This window comes from Peromyscus californicus, unplaced genomic scaffold (assembly GCF_007827085.1).
Source record: "Peromyscus californicus insignis strain IS unplaced genomic scaffold, ASM782708v3 Scaffold_7__1_contigs__length_154581171, whole genome shotgun sequence".
NCBI classification, from domain to species: Eukaryota; Metazoa; Chordata; class Mammalia; order Rodentia; family Cricetidae; genus Peromyscus; species Peromyscus californicus.
In genome coordinates, this window is record NW_026294595.1 from 9133362 (window position 1) to 9152930 (window position 19569).

Below are 19569 nucleotides of genomic sequence, written 5' to 3' on the forward strand. Positions count from 1 at the left end.
CATCAGAAGAAAAATCTCCATTATTCCATCTGTGATCTCTGCAAGGACTGTGTAAAGACTGTATCACTGAGCAGAGCACTGTGGCACACACCTTTAATTTCTAGGACTCAGGAGGCAGAAGCAGTAGGATCTCTGAGTTTGAGGCCAGCCTGGTCTACATAGTGAGTTCTAGGATAGCCAGGGTTATGTAGAGACACTGTCTCAAAAAATAAACAAACAAAACAAAACAAATAACCCCGCCGGGCGGTGGTGGCGCACGCCTTTAATCCCAGCACTCGGGAGGCAGAGCCAGGCGGATCTCTGTGAGTTCGAGGCCAGTCTGGTCTCCAAAGCGAGTTCCAGGAAAGGCGCAAAGCTACACAGAGAAACCCTGTCTCGAAAAACCAAAAAAAAAAAAAAAAAAAAAAAAACAAATAACCCCTTCAAAAAAGATTTTAAGTCAAACTCGATACACTAAAACCAAACATGACATAGGACTATTTAGTGTCAACAATGTACATATAGAAGGCAGCCAAAACTGATCTTCTTTTACTTTAATATTTGAATCGTATGTGTAACCAAAAGACGGATTTTTGTTTTTTTCTGTGCACTGATATTCTGTCTTACCAACTATTCAAGGTTGGCTGGGATTTATTGGTTTGTAGCTCTAGAAGGCTTGAACTATATACTCCTAAAGAACGGTAAAGCACAGGAGAGGGATTCTATCTCATACCGCTTAGAATCTGTGGGGAAAACGTTTTAAAAAGCAAACAACAAAACCTACAGAATTTAAGGGGGTGGAAAGTAATCAAGTTAGGATAAATGACAAAGCTAGCCTGTGGCTGGCTCTCCCTTCTCTCTCTCTCTCCCTCCCTCCCTCCCTCTCTCTCTCCCTCCCTCCTTCTCTCTCTCTCTCTCTCCCCCCCCCTCCCGTCTGTCTGTCTGTCTCTCTGTCTATGTGTCTGTCTCTCTCTCTCTGTCTCTCTCTCTCTCTCTCTGTCTGTCTGTCTGTCTCTCTCTCTCTCTCACACGCACACCCCACCCCACCCCGGGATTCTAGCACTGTGGACTGCTCCCATGTCCTCCTACTTCCCTCGACCACAGTTTTTCTTTGCACACGAAGTAGTGAGTACCATGGTTAACTACTAGTGCTTTCTTACTACTCACATTTCCATTCCTGCTTTAAAAAGGCAAGACCAGTTGGGCGGCGGTGGCGCACACCTTTAATCCCAGCACTCGGGAGGCAGAAGCAGGCGGATCTCTGTGAGTTCGAGGCCAGCCTGGGCTACAGAGTAAGTTCCAGGACAGGCTCCAAAGCTACACGGAGAAACCCTGTCTCAAAAAACAAAAACAACAACAACAACAACAACAACAACAACAAAAAACCCAACAAATAAAAAAAAAAAAGAGAGAGAGACAGAAGCTCAGTACGGTGCAGATGATTTTACCTCCAGCACCTGGGAGGGTGAGGTATGAAAATCATGGATTCTAGGCCAGGATAGGCTAGTAGCAAAACAAGATGCTCTCAAAACAAACAAACAAAAAAAAAAAAGGAGGGGGGCTGACATGGGGGGCGGGAAGGAAAGGAGGAGAAAGAGAAAGCAAGCAGAGGCACTGTTTAGTTCTGGAACATTCTCCACAGTCCAGCAGGTTCTGTATCACTGCAAGCCAAATCTCTTTATCAGTGACTCAACAAGCAATGAGAAGAGAAGGGAAAGGATCCAGCCAGCATTAGGTCTAATCAGATGCCTTGAAACAGGGCTAGTGCAGAGCATCTCTGTCTTACCTAGAGGGTACAGGAGTTTGGGTGTTTGCCTCCGCCAAAGAGTTCCATCTTCATGAGAGAGCACACCATGGGGCTTGTGCTTATGAAGTTCATTGTAGAAAGACATTTTATCCAGGAAACTGTACACCTGCCAACACCCAGAAGGAAACCCAGGAGTCATACATTCACTCATGCGTCAATAGGGTTCTATGCCAGTTCTTTTTTTTTTGTTTTTTTCGAGACAGGGTTTCTCTGTGTAGCTTTGAGCCTTTTCCTGGAACTCACTTGGTAGCCCAGCCTGGCCTCGAACTCACAGAGATCCGCCTGGCTCTGCCTCCCGAGTGCTGGGATTAAAGGCGTGCGCCACCACCGCCCGGCGTATGCCAGTTCTTTAAGCCAGACTGTATGTGCTTGTCCCTCAACTTCCCCCAGACTCAGGCTCTTCTCAGTTAAGCCTCACCACTCTTTAACTCACTCAAGCTCCCTTTACCACACACACACACAGACACACACACACACACACCTCTCTCTCTCTGCTTGCCTCTCCTTTCTCTCTCTCTCTCACCCACCACCCACTCCAATGCTGGGGATCAAATCCAGGGCCTTGCAGCAGCTGGGGAGCACTAAACACAAAGCACACCCTTCCAACTGTTACTCATGTCCTAAACCCACTGTCCTCTCGTCAGCAGACATCAGGCACCTACAAGAGGTACTTAGAAAAGATTCTTACGTAACTACACAGAACTGAGGTGACACCAGTGAACTGGTGTCTTTCATTCAATTTCAGACAACTTCTTGTCCTGGCAGTGGCCTTCCGATGTAGAGTGCACCCAGGAGTCCCAGTGGACCCTCAGCCAGCTCCCTCCCACTTCTCTCCGGATCTAGCTACAGCACTCACCTTTTTGGCAGTGGACTTCCCTGACACAAGGGCTCGGAGCAGTTGCAGAAGTGGGGAAAGTAGATGGGGGAACATCCCACATACACTGTCCAGAATGATCCCGAGACCAGAGGTCGGCTCCTAAGGTGCAAAGGAGAGTCACCCCTCTTCACAAGAGCCCTGCAATCCTAAGAAAATCTAGAAACAGAGGCTGCAGAGATAGCTCAGCAGGTAAGAAAACTGACTGCTCTTCCAGTAGCCTCAGCTCCCACATGGCAGTTCACAGCCATCCGTAACTCCCATCTCAGTACCCAACACCCTCTTCTGGCCTCTACAGGCTGCCTGCACATGTGTACAGACATAACATCCACACACGTGAAACAAAACAATTTAAAAATTCTTTTTTCTTTTGTTTTTTGAGATAGGGTTTCTCTGTGGAGCCTTGACTGTCTTGGAACTTGCTCTGTAGACCTGGCTAGCCTTAAATTCAGAGATCTGCTTGCCTCTGCCTCCCAAGTATTGGGAATAAAGGTGTGTACCACCATCGCCTGGCCAAAAAAAAATAAAATAAAATAAAATTTAAAGTTCATATCTTTAAAAGAAAATCTAGCAATAACCCTTTCCTTTAGTTTCTTAATAATGTAAGACATCCATATTCCACTGAAAAAAGATAGAAAATATTCATGACCTGAAAATAGACTGCCTGTCTATCCAATTCCCGTCTCCTGGTCACCTTTTCTCTAGGCAAACAACATAATTCCTTCCATTATGTGTTGTTGAGTTTTTTTTCTACTCTTTTTGGGGGCCCGCCACTCAGCTCCCAAATAAATTCACACACAGAGGCTTATTATTACTCATGAATGCCCAGCCTTGGCTTGGCTTAGTTTCTAGCCAGCTTTCCTTCTCTTAAATTATCCCATCTACCTTTTCCCGTTCTCTTACTTCCGTAAATCTTACTCTTACTCTGTGGCTTGCTGGTTGTGTAGCTGGGTGGCTGGCCCCTGATGTCCTCCCCTTCTCTGGCTCCCTCTCTCTTTCCAGAGTTCTCCCTCTATATATTCTCTCTGCCTGCCAGCCCCACCTATCCTTTCTCCTGACACGCTATTGGCCAGTTCAATTCTCTATTAGACCATCAGGTGTTTTAGACAGGCACAGTAACACAGCTTCACAGAGTTAAACAAATGCAACATAAACAAAAGTAACACAGCTCAAAATATTCTACTACAGTTATGCTTCTATTAAAGTGAGAACTACTCCCAAATCATGTCAATGCTTAGCCAGCACACACAAGCAACACAGATGCCCCATCTAAGTATGGTTTGTAACAGCTTCACTTAGGGAGTCTGCAGGCCTCTGTAGAAGTTAGCAATGTCTCTGGAAGGAGTGTAAGCCATAGAAGCAGATCAACCCAGCTGGGATACAAATGAAAAGAGACTTAGCAGCTGGACCCTAATATTTTAAATGTTAACTCTAAAACCTATCACAATGTTTTGACTATTCTCTTTGTTCTAGAGCAGCAGTTTTCAACCTATGGGTCGCAACACCTCTGGGGGGGTTGAACGACCCTTTCACAGGGGTTGCCTAAGACCATCAGAAAACACATTACAATTCATAACAGTAACAAAATTACAGAAATGAAGTAGCAATGAAAATAATTTTATGGTTGGAAGTTGCAGGACATTTGATCTCACTGTGTGAAGATGTGTTACTGTTTTACCTTGCCTCTCTACAGCATCTGATTGGTTTAATAAAGAGCTGAATGGCCAATAGCTAGGCAGGACTTCAGGGCAGAGCTAGGAACTTCAGGAGGAAGAGATGCGATTTTGCCAGGGAGATATGGAAGGATTCACAGACACAGAATGAGGAGCAGTAAAGAGCCAAGTGTTAGAACGTAGATGAATAGAAATGGGTTAATTTAAGTTATAACAGGTAGTTAAAAACAAGCCTAAGCTAAGGCCAAGCTTTTATAATTAATAAGTCTCCATGTCATTTTTTTTTTTTGGGGGGGGGGGGGGTGCGGTCCAAAGAAAGTCCAACAAGAAAGTCTTACAACAGTCTGCAGGTCACCGAGCATGAGGAATTGCATTAAAGGACTGAGCATCAGGGAGGTTGAGAACCACTGCTCTAGACATTGTCTCAGCACTAATCCCTCCAGCACACTTACTGTTCCCCAGAAGAGCTCAGGAAGAGAAGGGTCTGCCAGGACTTCACATGCTGTGTCAATTATATCCTGCGAAGAGGAGGAAATGGTTGATCTCCCTGCATGAACCAGTTTATCTTTTTTGTGATATTCTATTAACATAAAGACACCAACAAACATGTTCACACAGCATGTCCGAAAGAACTCTGGTTACAGTTACGGAATGGTGCTGCATGCCTATGATCTAGGCACTACTTGGGAGACTGAGGCATGCACATCGTATCTGCAGATAGATTCACATATTCACCTTTTTTTTCTGAGACAGGATTTCTCTGTGTAACCTTGGCAATCCTGGAACCCAGAGGACCCCAGTGCAATTCCCAGCACCCACATGACAGCTCACAATTGTCTGTAACTCCAGTTCCAGGGAATCTGACACCCTCACACAGACAAAACACCAATGCACATTAAAAAAAAAAAAAAAGCATAAGGAGCCCCAGGCACAGGCCCAAGGAAAATCATTGCTCCACAAGCCCGACAACCCAGCTTCAGTCACTAGAATCCACGTAACGGTTGGAGAGAGAACTGAATGAAAAGTCGCCCTCTGAGCTCCACACTCAAGCAATCGCTCATGGGCATGCACGCACAAATATACTACGTATCTATATACCATAATAATAATATTATTTTAAAACTGTTTTTTCTAATTTTAAATTTTAAAATTTTTAAAGTAAGAGTAAAGCTAGATATGTTGTACACATCGCTATTCTTAGTAGTCATTACTAATCTCTGGATCCCTTGAGCCCAGGAGCTCATGCCCAATTCATGCAACACAGTGGCCAGGTGAAGCAGTGCCTACTTTTGATCCCAACACTCAGGAGGCAGAAGTGAGCAAATTTCCATGAGTTCAAAGCCAGCCTGGTCCACAAACAATTTCCAGACTAGCCAGAGCTATACAGTGAGACCCTGTTCCAAAACAAAACAAAGAAAACAGAAACAAAATACATACACAAGCAGGCAGTGTGTAGCTCGTGTGTCAGCAGGTCTCAAATTGTCAGGCCAACCTGACAGTCTCAGCCACCCATGAACCAAAACCATTTGAGAAGGGGTGTCTACAACATGTGGGAGGTTGAGACCAGTCTGGGCTACCTAGTCTCAGGCCCATGTGACTATAAAATGAGACTACATCTCAAAATACAAAACTAGACAGGACAGACAATCATGTCTGTGTATCAAACATGCAGATTTTCCTCTGTAATCACTCCCTAAACAAGACAGAATAAAAACTACATACTAGGAATCATCAGTAATCCTGAGATGATTTAAGTATACAGAATAACATGAACAACTTTTATATGAACATTCTGTTATTTATACACAGGAAGTGAATATCAGTGGATTTTGATAAACTTGGGAGTTCCTGGACCTAATCCTTGGTGGATACCAAAACATAATCATATATACCATGATTCCAACACAGAATTTCATTAGAATTTAGAGTGTATGTGCGTCTGTGTGTAAAATGGAAAGGACATATTCAACTGCTAAGAGAATATGTATATATGTATTATATATAATATATAAATATATATAATAATTCTAATCCCATCTTGTGTGATAGAATTGTATCTTTTGTACCACTTTCTGGGTACAATTTACATCTCATTCATATGATAATAAATGAAAACAAATAGCAAGAAAAAAATTAACATGTGAAACGAAATGCTGTATGAGATCTGAGGGGCAGCATCGTGACTGGACTGTAAATGTGGGGCAGTCAGGCAGCCGAAGGAAAATCACTTACTGACCTGTTGATTGCCAAGCGTGTGCAGCTCCAGTGAGGTCAGAGCAAAGGAGAGGAGGCCATAGACACACATACAGGCGGTACTTGTGGTGCACTGGAAGATAAAGGAGTGAATACTAAGTCTGAGTAACACAACTCTTTCCAAGATTCAGCCATCATATCAATAGAATCCTTGAAAACAAATGCAAAAGGAATCGCAAACATTAATATTTCCCTAATTTAGTTACAAGATTAGGAAGAAGGACTCACAAACATAAGAACACAGGAATAAAACCAAACTCAAAAGGATCCAAGTTTTTGTGGACAAAAAGAAAACCACATCCAGCAAGGAGACTGGCTACTTACTAGAGGCTCTATGAGCTAATCCAAATGAGACACCAATATCCACCAACCTGCAGTACCTAGAGCTGCCTGCCTACTGGGTGCTTTCTGTTTTAAGACGTGTGTGTGTGTGTGTGTGTGTGTGTGTGTGTGTGTGTGTTTCAAGAAAGGATTTCTTGGTATAACAGCCCTGGCTATCCTAAAACTCACTCTGTAGTCCAGGCTGGCCTCAAACTCAGAGATCTGCTTACCCCTGCCTCCCAAGTGTTGGGTTAAAGGCGTGTGCCACCACTGCCCAGATAAGACTAATTTCTTTTTTAAAACTTCTTGTGGTCCAAGGTTTGAACCCAAGCTCTCATGAAGAAATGACTGGACTCAGTCTCTACCACTGAGCTTAATCCCCAGCCCTAAAGAGTAGTTTTCCAAGCAGCTTTAGGCTGACATCAGACAGAATTGTCATACTGTCCTAAAAATCCCATTTGGCTTATTCATCTCCTTCCTCCCAACTCATCCTGGGGAGCAGTTGTTCTTTTGACAGTCCCCAGAGTGTCACACTCACTGGAGCCACACACTATGTGGCTTCCTCAAAGCTACTTCTTTTACTTAGTAATGTGGGTCAGGATTCTCCTGTCTTTTTTCATGAGGGGTTGGGCCATGATTACTGGGAATCAAACCTGGGGCTTCATGTATGCTAGGCGGGTGCTGTGTAACTGAGCCTATCTACAGCCCTCTTCCATGTTTTCCCATGGTTTCTTCTTTACACTGAAGAACAGTCCACTGTCCCATTTGTCAGAGCTTGCTTATAGCTTCTATAAAGGGCATTTTCCCCAGCTCTAGATTCTGGCCACTATGAAGGTAATGACGACAATGATGCTACAAACATTTGTGAACAGGCACTTCTAATAGTCTTCTACTCGGTAGGGTAAAAAAACCAATGGTTACCACCTCCAAACCTCCATTTTCCTTTTCCTTTTTTTTTTTGGTGGCACAGAGGATTAATCCCAGGGTCAGAGTCAGAGTCTGCTCACCTGACCACTGAGCCTGCTCCTGGTGTTTCACCTGAGCAATCAGTATGAGCTGACTAAATAAACCCGATCAAGACTCAGTTCCCAGTCAGACGTCCCCAGTCACCCTCTAGAGCAGTGGTTCTCATCTTCCTCATGCTGGGACCCTTTACTATAGTTCCTCATAGTGTGGTCACCCCAACCATAGGATTATTTCATTGCTACTTCATAACTGTAATTTTGCTGCGGTTATGAATCATAATGTAACTATCTGTGGTTTCTGATGGTCATAGGTGACCCCTGTGAAAGGGTGGCTGAAGCCCTAAGGGGTCAGGCTCATCATCAGTTCAAACTGTTTACCACCTGCTCAGGGTTATTGCTTGGGACGACAAACCCCACCTTCCCGAGTTGATTCAGTTTTCTCATGTGTGGATCAGGCAGTACTCCAAGCAGAGCTCTGTCATAGAGACTGAGGAAGACACCACTGAGAGTGCTGAGTACCTGTCTGACCACCTACAAATGCCAGTCACAAAGCTGGCACAGTGGCACATGCCTGTAATTCCAGCCCTTGAGAGGTTATGGCAGCCAGGGCTACTGAGATTCCATCTCGATAAAGACTGAAAACCCCAACGACCCACGTCACTACTAGAGTTGTCACTGTCCTCCAGGGCCTGCCCTCCTCACGCTCAACAACCAGACTTACATCATTTCCCCCACTGGCAAGCGACCGAAGCAGTCGAGTCAAGTACTGAAACACGTTCAGCTGGATGGCGGTGCCCCCTATCTTCCTGACCACACTGCTGGTCTCTTCTGGGTTCAGTGTGTGACGGAGGAGAGCCCAGGCCAAAAGTACAGGGGCATGATGTGGAATGTCCCCCAAGGTCAACATCACACGATCCATATCCTAACGAGGGGAGAAAGCACTTGTGTCCATGAGAAAGCAAGGTCCAGATCCAGCCAGGCATGTCATCGTGCTCAGCAAGCCCCTTGACTGGAGGCTCTCATTCTCCTGCACCAACACTGCACACATCTTCACCCCAACCACCTTGATAACACACCAATCACTCCTACTTCTACCCATCATTTGTTCTACTCATTTTATCATAATCTTAGTTTAAAACTATAACATACATGTTCAAATAGAGAATTAGAGATGGTATCAGCTGATACTTCTCGAACTTTCCATGACCTCTCACTTTCTTTCTACTCATCCTAACTCAGTGTTCATCCTTTTCTTTCCTTCACAAAACCTACACATGCCTATAACCGCAAAGATGTCGTCCTGGGGCCACCTCTCTTATGACTCTACTCCCTATGGCAGAGTTAGTTATCATCTCTGCACAAACAACTTTGACTTCTCCCAGACCTAATTAAAAATCCAGAACTGAAAATTCTGTGCATCAGGATAGTTCAGTGGCTAAAAGCTAACTATAAACCAACTGAGAAAAGAAAAGTGTTCTTCCAAGCTCACCTGACAAACCAGCCCGTCTTGAGCAAACTGGTGCAGCTCTCGTCTCTCATCCAAGGCATACTTGTGCAAGGACTCGATGTCCATGCCTTCCACCAGGATAAGGGCACTGAAGTACCTGGAGAGGACAACCCACACCACAGTCTCATCCATGTTGTTCTGAGGTGTGCTGAAACTGCTTCAAGATGTTAGACACCTGCTATCAATAGTTTAAATGAGTCTTTTCACATTCTTTATTATCACCGAGCTTTTAAATACAGAGGGTGCTTGGTTTTCTAGTGCTGAGGACCAAACTCAGGGCCTGCATGTGCCAAGTAGGCACTATACCAGTCAAGCTGTATCTCAGACTCTTGGAATGTACTTTACGCTCCTGTTTCCAGCACATCTTAATTTCAAGGACTTGACACTGACCTGTGGCTGTACGTATTATTCAGGGCAGCTCAGAACTAGCACTGAAGGTTTCGATAGCTACAACCTACACCTGACCCAGCTCTCACTCCTCAAATGTATTTCTCTGCTCACTGAGAAAATAGGCCTCAACATGTGGATATATCTATGGCCATAGGTACAGAAAAAATAAATTCAAAGACTAGAGACAGTGACCTCAAAGAAGGCAAAGAATGCACGTCGTGCTTATCAGTGCCACCATGCACTTGCACTGTACCTACAGTAGTTGCTCAACAAGCACCCTTGAGTAGATGAATGAACCTCTTAGAGTAAGACAGAATGTCTTTGCTGGGCACAGAGGCACACACTTTTAATCCCATTGCTTAGGAAGCAGAGGAAAGTGGATTCCTGTGTTCAAGGCCAGCCTGGTCTACAGAGCATGTTCTAGAATAGCCCAGGCTATACACTGAGAAACACTGTTTTGAAAAACAAACAAATGAAAAGACAGAGTATCTTTGGGGCTATCAAGATGGCTCAGCAGCTAAGAGCACTTGCTGCTTTTGCAGAGGACCCTGTTCAGTTCCCAGCACCCATAGGGTGGCTCACAACCATTTGTAACGCCAATTTCAGGGATTCAGTGCCTTCTTCTGGCTTCCATAGGCACCAGGCACAGAAACAGTATACATACATATATGAAGGCAAAACACTCTTATAAAACACACATATTCTTTTTACAAAAGTAAAAAAAAAAAAATGTTAAAATAAATGAAGAATAGGAGGGTTTTGAGAACAAGCCCCCTTAATTACAGACTATACCTCCTATGTAAACAGGAACATGTCAGCACAGGCGCCCACCCACTTCCCTACCCACTCAATGGAAGGTACATCTTTCCTCTCCATGTCCACACAGAGCTACTGCAATACCAATGGTTTAAACACTGTACAGTTTCATGAACCACAATTCACTCAGACTCACCCAATCCGATCTACAAAAGGATCCATGGTTTCATCCACCAGGTGTCTATTGGTCTGCCTACTACCAAATCCTTGCTCCTTGAACATCTTGGTTAGTATCAGTAGGTCACTAGGAGCCATCTCAAAGTATGCATAATAGAGGAAAATAATTTCTAGCAGCATGGACTGCTCCCGGAGGCACTGAACAAACCATCGAGAGACCTGGCGCTCAGTCTGCACCAATATAGAGAAAATGGGAGAGAGAATTAGACTAGAAAACAAATTACCTTTTTCTTACTTTCTTTCTTTTTTTTATTAGACAAGGTCTCAATAAGTAGCCCTGGCTAGCCTGGAACCGGCTATGTGGACTAGGCTGCTCTCGAACTCAGGATACCTACCTGTATTTGGTCCCAAGTGCTGGGATTAAAGAGAAATGTGCCACTGCATCCATCCCTAAAATTGTTATTTTTTGTTGTTGGTTTTTTTGAGACAGGGTGTCCCTGTGTAGCTTTTGAACTTGTCCTGGAACTCGCTCTATAGAACAGGCTGGTCTGGAATGCACGAAGATCCACCTACCTTTGCCTCCCAAGCGCTGGGATTAAAGGCATATGCCACCACCGCCTGGCAAAAATGTTTGTTCCTGTGCCAGGCTGTAGTGGTGCATGCCTTTAATCCCAGCACTTGGGAGGCAGAGGTTTGAAGCCAGTCTGGTCTAAAGAATGAGTTCCAGGATAGCCAGTACTGTTAGAAAGAAACTTTGTCTTGGGAAAAAAAAAAAAAAAAAAAAAAAGAGGGAGGGGGAACGTCCCTGTAATTTCTATTTCCCCAGTCATCTACACTTCTGTACAAAGCAACCAGTCTTAGATTCTAGTCTCCTTTCAGCAATGTGCCAATGTAATGGCTGATTCAGCCTACATGTTCTCCAAACCAAGTAACATATTACACAAATTACTTGGCAACTTACCTTTTTTATTTAACAATGCCTCAAGGATAACTTCCTATAACAGTGTATTTTCCAGTCCTTTTCATAGATGCATTTAGCAGATTTGCTACGTAATGTTTAACTAGTCACTTCTTTTTTGTTTGTTTGTTTGTTTTTTCGAGACAGGGTTTCTCTGTGTAGCTTTGGAGCCTGTTCTGGAACTCGCTCTGTAAACAGGCTGGTCTTGAACTCACAGAGATCCACCTGCCTCTATCTCCCGAGTGCTGGGATTAAAGGTGTGCACCACCACTGCCCAGCTAGTCACTTCTTTTTAATGTTGCATAGAATTTCCCTGCATATAAATGTAATTTCAGAGTCCACTTGGAAGAATACCTTGGGGGAGGGAGGTAGATGGGGCATGTGTGTGACAGTCTCATGTTGTCCAGGCTGTGAGTGTGTTTGTGTGTGTTTGTGTTTGTGTGTGTGTGTGTGTGTGTATGTAAGAGAGAAAGAGAGAGAGAGAGAGACTGACTCATGTTGTCAAGGCTAGCCCTGAATTTACCATATAGCTGAGGCTAATCCCGAATCCCCGATTCTTTTACTCTGCCTCCCAGGTGCTAAGGTTACAGGTGTGGACCACTTGCAGCTTATTGCCAACCCCTGCTAACACAATCATGCCACAAACCTACAGAACGATTTGGCAAAAGCAACTGGCAAATAGAAGATCTGGACAACTCAAGTAGCTGATATTTACAGACCACACTACAACTGTCAAGCACACATTCTTTTCAAGTAGACATGAACATGGTATATTCACCAATAAAGATCCCATGGTGGGCAATAAACCATGGGGCAATAATTACAGACTCTGACCTTAGCTCCCCATGCTGTGTGACTGGAACATGCCATAACAGCTGGAGGGACAGTACCTTCTAAAACACTACAAACAGCTGCTGGGTGTGGCTCATGCCTATAATCCCAGGACTCAGAGACTAAGATAGTAGGATTAACCTGAGTTCAACGACAGTCAGGACCATTTAGAGAGTTCTAGACAGTCTAGGCTACAGAGTAAGATCCATCTTCAAAAAAAGTCAGGCATCAATGGCATACACCCATAATCCCAGAACTCAAGAGGCAGGAGGACCAAGAGTTCAAGGCTATCCTCAACTACAAATTCAGCTCGAGGTCAACTAGTGTTATAGGAAATCCTGTCTCAAATATTAAATAAAATAATTAAGTAGAAGTATACCAATAATAACATAATCAACTTTAATCAGTCAGGCATGATGGTACATGTTTATAATCCTAACACTCAGGAAACTGAGGCAGAGGATCACTATGAGTTTCAGGCCAGCCCAAACTATAGAATGAGACCCTATCTCAAAAACTGACAAGATGGTACAATGGGTAAAGGTACTTGCTGCCAAGTTCGATGACTTGAATTCAATCCTCAGAATTCACAGAATGGGCAGAAGAACCAACTCCTGCAACATTTTGTCTGACTTATACATGCATGCTGTGAAGATCTGCCCACACACGCAGACACTTTTTTTTTTTTTTTTTTTTTTTTAAATTTTAAGGAAAACATCTAATGCCTGAAAATTAAACACTAGGTCTCACTTTTTTTTTTTTTGGTAGCAGAATGGGTACTGAAGTTAGGGTCTCATGCATGTGAGACAAGCACTCTACCACTGAGCTAAAGCCCTAGCTTTTTTTAACTTCGTTTTTAGGAAAAGGTCTACAGCAGAGATGGCGCTTGGTTCTCCAGATGGCTACAAATTGGCTCTAGTACCTACCATTTAGCTGCATGATCTTAGTTCCCACTAGAGAAATGTCACTTTCTTTTTCTTAAATTATTTTACTATTTTATGCATATGAATGTTTTGCCTATCTGTATGTCTCTGTACCACATCTATGCAGAATCTGCAGAGGCCAGGAGGTGGTTTTGGATTCTCAGGAATTCAAGTTACAGATAACTGTGAGCCACCATGTGGGTGCTGGGAATTGAACCCAGGGTCCTCTGGAAAAACAGTCACTGCGCCATCTCTCCAGCCCCCAAATGTCAGTTTTTGTGTCTATCTACTCACACACTAACTTCCAGCTTTATATCACTATTCTTCCTCTGCTGCAGTTAAGTCACTGTACTGTTAGGGGGTGGGCACACTGCAATGGAGCACATTAGCTACCCTATTTCAATATTCCAGTAGCACAAAAAACTGTACTTTTATTATCTGACAGGGCCACTCCATTTTCCTGGCATCCTTTTATATAGTATCTAGAATCAATAATTTCAAAACAATTGACAATTAAAACAAAAACAGAAGTGTTTTTTTTGGGGGGGGGACTATGTGAGATTTCCATGAGTTAATATCAGGCAAACCAAACCACCCCTTAATGGTGCTCAATGGTGCTCAATCTCTACATTCAAGAATGTGATATGGAGCTGGGTGGTGGTGGCACACCCCTTTAAAACCAGCCCTCAGGAGGTGGGGGCAGGCATATCTGAGTTTGAAGGCAGCCTGGTCTACAGAGTGAGTTCCAGGTCAGCCAGGACTGCACAGAGACTCTGTGTCAAAAAGACAAGACAAGACTGTAGCAGTATGTCTTCCCATTCACTTAGGGTCCTCAGCAGTATCTTCAAGTTCTCTGCACTTAGACTTCAGGCTTCTTTAAGCTTCTTTTTAGGAATTTTCTGTTTTCATTACTATGTTACACTTTTTACTGTAAGTTTCCTAAGGATACAAAACAATTCTATACATTGCATTGTAAATGGATGTTTTTAAATCTTTATTTATGCTTATGTGTTGTGTTTACAGTCTGCATATGTGTAAGTGTCCTTGGAGGATAAAGAGGATGATGTGGGAGTCCTTGGAGCTACACATGGTTGTGAAGCATCCACCATGGTGCTGGGAACTGAACTCGGGTCCTCTGGAAGAGCAACAAGTACTTCTGACTGCAGTCATCTCTCCAGCCTGACATGGACCAGTTTTTAATCTTAATCCTCCTGCTTCTGCCTCCTAAACAGCTTGTTTCTTTTTTTTTTTTTGTTTGTTTGTTTATTTGTTTTGCTGTGCTAGATACTAAAACTAGGACCTCAATCATGTTGCAAAAGTTTCTAGCACTGAATAACACCCTTAGCCAGACATGTTTTAATGTTAATGTATTGTTTTCGAAACAAACAAACAAAAAAACTATCTTGGTGTGGTGGTGCCTGTAATTCCAGTACTTGGGCGGTGGGAACAGAAATATTAGGAGTTCAAGACCAGCCCTGGCTATGTAGGGAGTTTGAGCCTATGTGAAATTCTGTCTGTGAATAAAGGCAGAAAGAGGTGACACTACAGTCTAGAAGCTAGTTAGTTTGGAAATTTAGGATAAAATCACCAGACTAGGAATATACATAGTAGGAAATGATCATACAGAAATTAGAGCTAGCCAGGTGGTAGTGGCACACCCCTTTAATTCCAGCATCTGGGAGGCAAAGGCAGGCTGTGAGTTCGAGGTCAGCCTGGTCTACGAGTGAGTTCCTGGACAGCCAGGGCTACACAGAGAAACCCTGTCTCAAAAAAAAAAAAAAAAAAAAAAAAAAAAAAAGGCCAGAAATAAATTATTTCTTCCTGGGAAGCCAAGGCAGGGGGCTACTAGGAGGTCCAGGCCAGCCTGGACTGGGCTACAGAGTAAGACCTTGTCTCAATCCTGTCCTTCCTCTACCCTCCCAAATCCTAACACAAATGAGGAAAGAAAAGGATAAGGAAAAAAAGACAAAATGGACCAAGGAAAAGGTTCAGAATTAGGGACCGTTAGTCAATGTTTTGTTCTGACACATTCCCTCTGCTCTGAAGAACCCACTCATGTGCTCAGCTGTGTAACTCTACTAGGGCTTCCTGAACAAGGCATGTCATTCTGCTGAGCTACAGGTGAGTACAAGCACTACATACCATGAGATTGCCATGTGTCTCCCAGGTCGGCGCTTCCATTCGGTACAGCTCCTCAAACTGCCGTCTGTATTTGAAGACCAGTTCCTTCTCCAGTTTGTCAACACAGTCTGCGTACTCAACCTTACAAATCAGAGTGCAGTAAGGCACGTGTAGAATAAAAGACATTCAAATGAATACAAGTGACATGAAATTATTTAAATCTGAAGGTCACAGGGTAGAGAGAACAAAGAAAACCGAGCTGGCTTACCCTATAGGGATGTCGTTCATCTTGGAAATATGTCAGAAGATGTAAGACACACCGAAGAATGCAGGTTCTTTCTTCATAATAATAATCTGCAATCTAGGCGGAAAACACAAACTTTCAAAATCAGTTTCTCACTCTTGCAAAAAGAAGACTCAGCTGGGCGGTAGTAGCACACACCTTTAATCCCAGCACTTGGAAGGCAGAGACAGGTGGATCTCTGTAAGTTCGAGGCCAGCCTGGTCTACAAAGCGAGTTCCAGGTCAGCCAGAACTGTTACACAGAGAAACCCTGTCTGGAAAAATAAAAAAAATAAAAAAAAGAAGCCTCAACTTTACAGCTGCTGATAATCCATTCCTTCAGAAATGTGAATGGAGGACGGGAAAGATGGCTTAGTGGATAACGGCACTCAGTTCAGTCTCCAGGATCCACAAAGTGGAAGAAGAGAACCGACTCCATAAGTTGTCCTCTGACCTCTGCACACTTGCTATGAAGGCATACACAATAAATAAATATTTAAAATTCATTTCATTCTATTTCTCTTTGTGTGCATGTATATGTATATCACTTATGTACAGGTGCCTACCAAGGCCAGAGGGAAAAGGAGGGCAACGAATGCCCTAGAGCTGGAGTTATAGGTATTTGTGAGCTGCCATGTGGGTTCAAGGAACCCAACTTGGGTTCTCTGAAAGAGCAGCAAGTGCTCTTAACCACTGAGCCACCTCCAGGTCCTAAAAAACATTTTTAAACATGAACAGAAAAATCTGATGAGTATCAGCAATCACAGAAATGCAAACACATTTACTAAAGCAATACCCTCTGTAGCAGGCTTTCTCATGCTGCCAGCCCCCAAATCATGACACAGAGCCTTATCTCATGCTTGTCCCACTAGCTCTTATAACTTGATTTAACCTGTTTCTCTTCATCTACATTTTGCCTCGGGGCCTTTTACCTTTCTTTCATTGTCCTACTTTCCTGTTTCTTTCATGGCTGCCTGGCCCCAGGCATCTCCCTCTTTCTCCCTGGTTCTCTTTTCTCTCTAGAGCCTAGATTCCTCTTCCTACTCATTCTCTCTGCCCGCCAGCCCCGCCTATCCCTCTTCTGCCTAGCCATTGGCTGTTCAGCTTTTTATCAGACCACTCTGCTGCCTTAGGCAGGCAAGGCAAAACAGCAACACATCTTTACATAATTAAACAAATGCAGCATAAACAAATGTAACACATCTTTACATAAACAAATGCAACATAAACAAATGCAACAAACCTTTACATAAAGTAATATTCTGCAACATAAACAAATGTAATACATCTTTACATGGTTAAAGTAATATTCCACAACACCCCTCCATGAAGAAAAAAAAAAGGCATAAGCCAAGAAATAAGCCATGGAAGATAAAAGGAATTATTATTAATAATCTAAACACATTTCCAAAACCATTTTCTAGCATGAGTTCTCAGAGTACAAATGTACTCTACCAGGTCTACATGCTCTAACCACATACAACCAATGGACTTAAGCTGCACTGAGTATCAACAGGAAACTACTCCAGCAGTCAGATCCACAGGATAGACCCAAAGTGAGAAGGCTATGGAAAAGGCTGTAGGACAGGCAAGGAGTACGGGGATATAAACTAACCCTGCTGAATTGAATCTAAAAGGACTGAGAGTGAGACTCAGTGGTGGAATGCTTGCCTAGCATCCTTGAGGCTCTGAGTTAATCACCAGCACATCTCTCTCCCCAAAAATACCAAGTTAATTAAGCCTTAGAGAAGAGCCATCTATGAATGAGTTGTCAGCATCAGCAGCAGAAGAAACTCTGGGAAAAACTCCTCAACTGGGTCTGAGACTAAGAGGCCTCAGGTAAGACCTAGAAACTTAGCCAAAAGGGTGGATGTGCTGCCACATGCCTTTATTACCCAGTACTGAGGAAACAGAAGCAGGCGGATCTATGTGAGTTCTATGCCAGCCTGGTCTACATAGTGAATTCCAGGCCAGTCAGGAATACACATTAAGATCTTGTCTCAAAAAAACAGAAAAGGCAGGAATAGTCAGGAAAACAGGGTCTAGGAGCTGTCACACAACTGTCTACCAAAGAATGAAACAGCAACTACTGCTTACCTTCAGGGTTAAGGCCTGGCTCTGCCTCTCATCTTGCAGGACCGTCTGAAGGAAAACAGAGCAGTCAAGAGGCTGTCTTACAGGCAGAATTCAACTGGCAAAGAAAAAGATGCACCACACCCTTTGTGACTACCCATCTATTTCGTTTCTGTAAACATTTCTACCTCGTGTTGAAGCTATGTCTAACCAAACTGATGCTCCAATCCTTTCCCTCTTCTCTGGTCTGTCTCTTTATACATAAATTAAAGTTGAGCAGCCAGGGTGCTCTCTTAGATCTCTCACCTATATGTAATTCTTTGAAATTTCAAGCACTACAAGAATGAAGACAGGTGTCAGCTTAAACATACACTGGGCTCTCTCTCCAGCCTTTGGAAGTTTTGCCTCAGGGCTAGAGAGGTGGCTCAGCAGTTAAAAGCACTGGCTGCTCTTCCAGAGGACCTGGGTTCAGTTCCCAGCACCCACAAGGTGGCTCACAACTGTCTGTAGTTCCAGTTCCAGAGGATCAGACACCCTCACACAGACATGCAGGCAGACAAAACACCAATGCACATAAAATAAAAATAAATCACTAAAAGTCTTGCCTCAGCTGGGCAGTGGTGATGCATGCCTTTAATCACAGCACTCAGGAGGCAGAGGCAGTTGGATCTCTGTGAGTTCGAGGGCAGCCTGGTCTACAGAGTGAGTTCCAGGACAGCCAGGGCTACACAGAGAAATTCTGCCTTGAGAAAACAATAAATCAATAAAGTCTTGCCTAGCACCTATGTATCTCATAATCTCTTCTGTAAAGGGCCAGGGCCCAAACTCTCCAACAAGAAAGGTGGATGGGAGCTGGGCAGAAGCACAAACCTTTAGTGAGTCCCGAGTGCCCCTGTAGTCCTCCTGAAGGTAACACTGCAGTAACTGCACACTCTGCTCTTCATCAAGACCCTAAAGCAAGGAGTCGTAAGTGAGCAACAGCTAACGAAGCTTAGAGTTTTATTAACACCATTAATAATGAAGCCACAGGCACATACACACAGCATAAACTGACCCCGTATTAACTTTCACTCACCAAGAACTTGCTGATTCGTAAGCCCAGTTCCTTCAGTGGTGACGCTACATCTTTATTAGCTTTCACTCTTTCAGCTGAACTTGAACTATAAAAAAAGCAATGAGTTACTTCCTCATTCACAATGACCCCAAGGGTACAAAATAAACACTCAATGACACTTTAGTACTGGCCTTCTTTTTCCTTTGGTGTCTATAAAATACACATACATTCATGTCTAGACTTTATAACACAGAGCTGGCTTTGCCTATGTAACAAAATCATGTATGTCCATTATAAACTAGTTACAACAATGTTATTCATAGATCTATTAAGCTACATTTTTTTTTTTTAAACATGTGGTAGGCAGTATATATGAAAGCCAGAGGTCGGTGTCAGACATTCTCACCTTCCTTGAACTCCTCAGTGAAGTGACCAAGGAAAAGTCCATAGAACATTACCATGTGTTCTATGGGTCTAGTACATACACTCTGAAATGATATAATAAGAATGGTATTTCGCGCCAGGCAGTGGTGGTGCACGCCTTTAATCCCAGCACTTGGAGGCAGAGCCAGGAGGATCTCTGTGAATTCGAGGCCAGCCTGGTCTACAGAACGAGATCCAGGAC

The 19569-nt window shown here is 43.5% G+C and overlaps 1 protein-coding gene across 2 annotated transcripts in view; it reads right to left on the reverse strand.

The window, feature by feature from the left end:
* Positions 1 to 19569, reverse strand: part of Nup188 (nucleoporin 188) — a 56580-nt gene that overhangs the window by 24144 nt on the left and 12867 nt on the right. For both annotated transcript variants that reach the window (XM_052722496.1, XM_052722497.1), the window contains exons 4-15: positions 18966 to 19050; positions 18761 to 18841; positions 17915 to 17959; positions 15804 to 15896; positions 15557 to 15676; positions 10722 to 10933; positions 9362 to 9476; positions 8594 to 8794; positions 6570 to 6659; positions 4786 to 4851; positions 2643 to 2762; positions 1766 to 1892 (exon numbers count right to left, since the gene is read on the reverse strand). In XM_052722496.1, the coding sequence (XP_052578456.1) occupies positions 1766 to 1892; positions 2643 to 2762; positions 4786 to 4851; positions 6570 to 6659; positions 8594 to 8794; positions 9362 to 9476; positions 10722 to 10933; positions 15557 to 15676; positions 15804 to 15896; positions 17915 to 17959; positions 18761 to 18841; positions 18966 to 19050 (1355 nt within the window). The remainder of the gene's footprint in view (positions 1 to 1765; positions 1893 to 2642; positions 2763 to 4785; positions 4852 to 6569; positions 6660 to 8593; positions 8795 to 9361; positions 9477 to 10721; positions 10934 to 15556; positions 15677 to 15803; positions 15897 to 17914; positions 17960 to 18760; positions 18842 to 18965; positions 19051 to 19569) is intronic.